Below are 6,525 nucleotides of genomic sequence, written 5' to 3'. Positions count from 1 at the left end.
TTTTTTATTTTTTAAGGCACCTAGAAAAAAGATATTCCCATTGTACTCCACTCTCCCCTACTCCTTTGTTCATTACATTCTAAAGATGTCACGACTAATAAGAAAATGACAAAGAGCTCAAATAACTAATATCTTAGAAGATATTAATCTTAGGACCCATGTTAATTACAACTTTTCTTCTTGTTTTGATCAATACTACTTGCTATCAAAATATGTGACTCTTTTTTTCAACACCCTATATATATATATATATATATATATATATAATCGTCTTATTTAATCATTAATTCCAAAACTTGCATGATTATTTGTAAAATGTTACACAACTTTTTGCTCACTATAATGTAATATACAATTATATTACGAGATCTACACTTAGCGTCAAATATTCTCGAATATTGGTATTATCTATAGCCCAATACTGGGTCTGTACCGAAGCTAGTGTTTGGCCTGTCTTGCAGCCTTTACTGAGTCCAGATCTATATTTTATGATAGCTCGTTGAATGGCCAGATTATCAACCGGTATCGGGACAAAATTGGTTGCCGACTCTTGGCCGCCGATACTGGACCAATGTTTGGCCAGTTTAATTGGCTTGGCAATTTCTACGTGGGATGTACCTTTTATCGTTTAAATCGAACTGAAAGTCAATACCCAGCAAACACAATAATGTGACATATATGTCTTAAATACATAACAGTAAAGATCACGAAGTAACCAGCTACGTAGCAAACACCATACATCTATGTTACATGTATCACTAAATGTCAGCAACAAAAGTACTTCTATGATCTAGTTAAGATATATAACGCAATGTTTTAAATGTTTTATCTATAATATGAAACAAAGCCATCCCACACAGCAATGGATATCAATGGGATATACTAAAATCATCGCGGATATGCGAAATATATCTCAATCTCCTAATAATATCATCAGTATATCATAATGAGTAAATTTCGAAAATATTCTTGTATACAATATCCAAAAGATATCTTATCTCGAATACGATGAATGTATAAAATATATCATACAGACATCCTAAAGATAAATATAGAATATAATGCAGGCGTCTCTATGATGTTTCATATATATTGACATAAATTGATAGGGATGTATGAGATACTAATAAATGATACTACTAAACGTGAACTATAAAAAATCTACATAACATACAATATACCAGGTTATGGTATGGTATCTACTTATTTACAATACATTGTATACTAATCATATATATCCCACACAGCAGGAATGTCTCAAATACATCATAGGGATATCTTGAAGATATCACATATCCCAAATATATCTTTAGGATGTCTCTATGATATATTTTGGATACCTCTGCTGTGTGGGTAAGCGTTTTCAGATATTGTGTATTTTTTTTAGGGTATTAAGGATCATGGCAGCAAAATATAATTTAAGTAGTAAAACTTAAATAGTAAATAAATTGACCAATAACAGTTAATAATTCTTCGACAATAAAACGAATAATTAACTAAGATTGGACAATAAAACGAATAATAAACTAAGATTGGTCAATTTCCTTACTGTTTACATTTAGGCTTGTTCTTTTTCGCAGCACTGCTGAACTGATAGAGCTAAAAAGAACAAACCATGTATGTGCCACAATCTAACCTTTTCCTCCCATATATTTATATATGGACGACAAACGACGAACATGGACCAAGTGAACAAATAAAATCTACGTGTCAATTGTTTGATATACTCTCAGCGTTTTGAACGCATATACATTAGTATATATCGTCATTATATATATCGCAATATATATCGTCATTCGTACATAGGTAAGTGAATAAAATATACTAATGCTGCAATTCTAAGCAAATATACGAGTAAATCGTAAAATCGTGAAGTCGTAGCTTATGTGTCAATTGTATTCATAAGTTCTTACGAGTCTTACGAGAACAAGTAACGAGTTTTATAATTTTGTCTGGAATTGCAGTATAAACTTCTTGATAAGAACATAACATAGAAATATAAAAATTTGTGTGTGTGTATGTGTGTGTGTGTATAATCCGTTACGATATATTTTCTTTTCGTAGAGATATAAACATGAGTAACGCAAAGAGAGCAAAAAAAGATCTTAATTCTATAACCGACAGGCATTATAGAAGATTGGTACAAGTGGAAAGTATGAAATATTACAATGAAATATTTGCACCTTGTACGACTGAGAATTTTAATAATTATACCGATGCAAACAAGTTACTGTCACATAATGATAATATAGTGATAAATAGTAGTGATAATGAAAATGTTGAAAATGTAATAGTATCCGCAGTACCTTGTGAATTGCACTTTGATGACTGTTTATTTTCCGAGTCTGATAAAAGTATAATTAGTTCAAATACACAATTTCCTCAATCAGAGCATGGAAATGATTTAGATGATACTGCCAAGTTGAAACAATTTTTGATAAATTGGTCTGTAAGGAATCACATAACACATACTGCACTATCTACGCTATTACAGGAATTAAAATGTCATCAATGTTTTTCTAAATTACCTATGGATGGAAGATCATTGCTGAATACACCATTAAAATATGTTATAAAAACAATTGAGATTGGAGAATATATACATTTTGGTTTATGTAATGGTATAAAAGAAGCAATACTTGAAAAACAAATTTTGCCATCAAGTATTATTGAAGTAGCAATTAATATAGATGGTCTTCCACTTAGTAAATCTTCCAGCAATTCATTTTGGCCTATTTTAGGGTGTATTGTACCCTATGGAAAAGTGTTCATTATCGGAGTATACTGTGGCAAAGAGAAACCGAAAAACGTTAATGAGTTTTTACACGATTTTATTTCTGAAACAATAGATTTATATACCAATGGAATTGTGATCAATAATTCTCAATATCAATTTAAAATAAAGTATTTTGTATGTGATGCTCCTGCAAAATCGTTTATTTTACAATGTAGAGGGCATACTGGATATAACAGTTGTACAAAATGTACAGTTGAAGGCGTTTTTAAGCAAAACCGTATATGTTTTCCTGAGATTAATGCCCCTAAACGTACAGATGAGGGTTATAGAATGCAAGATGATTCCTATCATATGTCATATAGTGTAATAGAACAAATTCCTGGTCTAGATTGTGTAAAAGATATTGTACTAGATTACATGCATTTGATATGTTTAGGTGTTACTCGAAAATTATTTAACTTATGGGTAAATGGAAGTGGAACATGTCGTTTACAATATCGTGATATAGAAAGAATTTCTGATGCATTAGAAAATATGAAACAACATACACCAAAAGAATTTTCACGTAAACCACGTTCATTGAAATATTTAAAAGTGTGGAAAGCTACTGAATTTCGTCAGATACTTCTATATACTGGACCAAAAGTTCTGAAATCTATATTGCCACAAGACAAATATAACCTTTTTATAAGTTTGCATGTAGCAATCAGAATATTAAGTAATGAAAGCACTAAAAACGCTTATATGGAATATGCCGATAAATTATTACAACATTTTATTAAGTCATTTGGAAGATTATATGGCAAACATAATATATCACATAATATACATAATTTATGTCATCTTACTGAAGATGTTAAAAATTTTGGTATTCTGGACAATTTTAGTGCTTTTAAGTTTGAGAACTTTATGCAGATAGTAAAAAAAATGATACGGGAAAGTGAAAAGCCTTTACAACAATTATTTCGAAGGTATGAGGAAACACGACATTTAAGAACTGAAATAAAAAGAAAAAGTGCAAAATTGTATCCTGTAAAATCTACATATCACTGCAATGGGCCATTATTACCTTTATCAAGCGACCCACAATACAAATCAATTAAGTGTACTGATTTTATATTAGACGCAAATAGTGAGGCAAACGATTGCTGTGGATTACAAGATAATACAATATTATTACTTCGTAATATTGCATATTGTACCGAAAGCAAAGACATAATAATAATAGGCAATCAGTTAGAATATAAGGAAAATTATTATAACAGACCATGTGATTCATCTGTTCTTGGTATATATAAAGTATCACGATTATCAAAATTGAAAATGTGGCCATTACGTACTGTTACTATAAAATATGCAAAATATCCATGTAATAATGATGAGTATATTGTTATTCCTCTTCTGCACAATGAAATAAATGAAAGTACAGAATTGTGATATTTAAAAATGCATTTTACGAACGAGTATCCTATTTATATTGTAAATATTGTTGTGTTATTCTATACAATGAATACTTTTGTTTGTACATGTAGTATAATATTGTTTCATTTTATGTTGTGTATTAATATATTCTAGGTAAACGTGATCAACATGAGTTATGAAGAAAGTCCTTACTACATTATAGAATTTCACGATGGAATGCAGCTTATACCGCACACTTGGTTTCATGTGTCTAAAAAGAAGGCATACTGGCCAAATTTTACTAATATTAACAAATATGACAAAGCTGTGCAATACATGTTACCTGTTGGAAAAGATTGGATTTTATATGATATTGTAAGAATATTAGGTAGTGCTCGTAAGTAACAAATTTATAGTATACAGATCAATTCCTTGATCAGATCACACTTCCTTGTGATCAATGATTATTATAATACTATTAGTATACAGTTTATCATAATAATAATTTGTCTGTCTGTGTTACAGAATCTTTCGAATCTGGCAAACAAAAATTAAAATTAGCTGAGACTACTTCAGATTTGAATACTGATGTGAGTGACGCAGAAACATCAAAAAGAAATAGGAGATTAAGAGCTGCAAAAAAATACGACACTGATACAGATTCTGATATACAAAATGAAGAATCTATTTTAGAACCATTTTCTACAATTACTGCAAATAAAGCTATGACAACTACGAAAATGATTTTTGATAGTAAATTGGAAAACGTGCAATATGTTGACACCCACTGTGCCTCATCATCAAGATCAAGTACCAAAGATCACCAATTAGATAATAATATATTGCCCTCTCATTCCGCAACTATATCGAAGGGCCAAAAAAGACATTTAATAACGGACATTGCTATGAAAACCAAGACAATGAAAAAAAATTATATTGACAAGGATGTTGAAGATGGTAAAGAAAACTTGCACCCATGTATATCTGCTGGTATGTGCAGTTTTATAATTACTATATTGTTTATGATAATACAGTGTAACATAAAAAGGTTTTATCGTTCAAATTATTGCTATTAATTTATTGCTATTAATATTGTCCGAATCTATAATCATAGTTTTTTCCTTCTCTTTATTACGTTTACATGACTTTAGCTGTGTGTAATAGCTTAGCTCTCTTTAACACATACTATAAATTAAAACATTACAATGTACATTTTTTGTTATTTACAAAATTTACAAGTTATTGCAGTTACTTATTAAGTAATTTGCTTATAGCTGCCACGTAACAACAAAATCAGTTCATCACATGATGTCATAATATAAAGCCTTTGATAATGTAAAGTAAATGTTACAAAAGTAATTTTGTTTCTTTTATAGATATATCCTATAACATTTTTCATTAGATATCTTGTATTAAATATTTCATTATATGAACGGTTTATTTGCACAAAAATATTGTGTCACGAAATAAATATAAAGTATGTTCATTTATAGGAGAACAAGAATTTCAACAATTTGTTATTAAGAATATGGTGAATACAAAACTTTCACTGCAACGTTGTGAAAATATTTTGACAAATATATTGACTAAAATGGACACTTCAAATATATTGCAGAAAGAAGATACTTCTGTAAATGATATTATTGATGAATTTCCTATTAAAGATCCGGAAACGTTACAGACAGTTGAACATCGTTTGAAGACAAACGAATCTTATAAAAATTCAATAGTAATACTAATTATTATTTCTTACATACACTACATGTCTGTTAAACATTAATCTATGTGAAACAATAACATTTTATATAATATTGGCTGTAGTCAGTTCAAAGTTATATATATTTTACATTTTTACGTGTATATATTTTTAATTTTTACGTATTATAATTATGAAATATTCTGTTTTCAGATAAAAACTTTAAGTATGGTGGGAGGAAATAATTTAAAATCAATTACTACAAATATTTTAACGCGTACACTAACTAACAGTATTGCGGCGGAGTATAGTTGGTTTGGAGGAAAGAAGAAGCTTGTATTTTGTAATTTATATTTATGGAAAATTATATTAAGTAAGAAAAGTTTCTATTATTTTTATATTATTAAGAAAAGCATAAATATATATAGATCAATATTTTTATGTTTTGTTTAGCATTTCAAATATTTTTTTACATTTTATATATTAGGTGTTGTCAGACGACATATTCCAAATGCAGTCGAAGCTGAAATTTCACAATTTATAAAAATATGGTTGGCGCACGCAACAGAACGATTACAAAGAGAAGAAAGGTAATAATATATTTGTTGTACATATACAGGGTGTTCAGCGAAACTCTTTGTACGATTTTCTAACACTTCACCTTTTCTTTAAACCATTGGAAATGTTATAG

The 6,525-nt window shown here is 29.1% G+C and overlaps 1 protein-coding gene across 10 annotated transcripts; it reads left to right on the top strand.

Annotated features, from left to right (window-relative positions):
* The first annotated feature begins 883 nt into the window (after positions 1–883).
* LOC116853111 lies at positions 884–6,518 on the top strand. 10 transcript variants are annotated; one of them, XM_032833987.1, is made up of 7 exons: positions 884–1,806; positions 2,065–2,153; positions 4,313–4,535; positions 4,664–5,128; positions 5,632–5,867; positions 6,048–6,207; positions 6,322–6,517. In XM_032833987.1, the coding sequence occupies exons 3-7, from the start codon at positions 4,328–4,330 to the stop codon at positions 6,426–6,428; spliced, it is 1,176 nt and encodes a 391-aa protein (XP_032689878.1). In that variant the 5' UTR covers positions 884–1,806; positions 2,065–2,153; positions 4,313–4,327; the 3' UTR covers positions 6,429–6,517. The 10 variants fall into 10 exon arrangements, with proteins under 10 accessions (XP_032689878.1, XP_032689882.1, XP_032689877.1 ...); XM_032833989.1 differs by lacking the exons at positions 884–1,806; positions 2,065–2,153 and adding an exon at positions 3,715–4,216 and having other exon boundaries at positions 5,632–5,669; positions 5,754–5,867; positions 6,322–6,518; XM_032833991.1 differs by lacking the exon at positions 2,065–2,153 and having other exon boundaries at positions 884–1,755; positions 4,362–4,535.
* The last annotated feature ends 7 nt before the right edge of the window (positions 6,519–6,525 follow it).

Source organism: Odontomachus brunneus, unplaced genomic scaffold (genome assembly GCF_010583005.1).
Source record: "Odontomachus brunneus isolate Ranch 3 - 2012 unplaced genomic scaffold, Obru_v1 Obru_scaffold_277, whole genome shotgun sequence".
NCBI classification, from domain to species: domain Eukaryota; kingdom Metazoa; phylum Arthropoda; class Insecta; order Hymenoptera; family Formicidae; genus Odontomachus; species Odontomachus brunneus.
Note: the sequence above shows the minus strand (reverse complement) of the source record. Positions and strands in the feature narration are given on the sequence as shown.

Bases quoted from the DNA above. Each gene is read 5' to 3' on its own strand.
- LOC116853111 (XM_032833982.1), top strand. From the start codon at position 2,531: ATGGATGGAAGATCATTGCTGAATACACCATTAAAATATGTTATAAAA. The intron at 3,709-4,037 runs GTATGAGGAAAC...GTATATATAAAG, and splicing joins TTACAACAATTATTTCGAAG to TATCACGATTATCAAAATTG.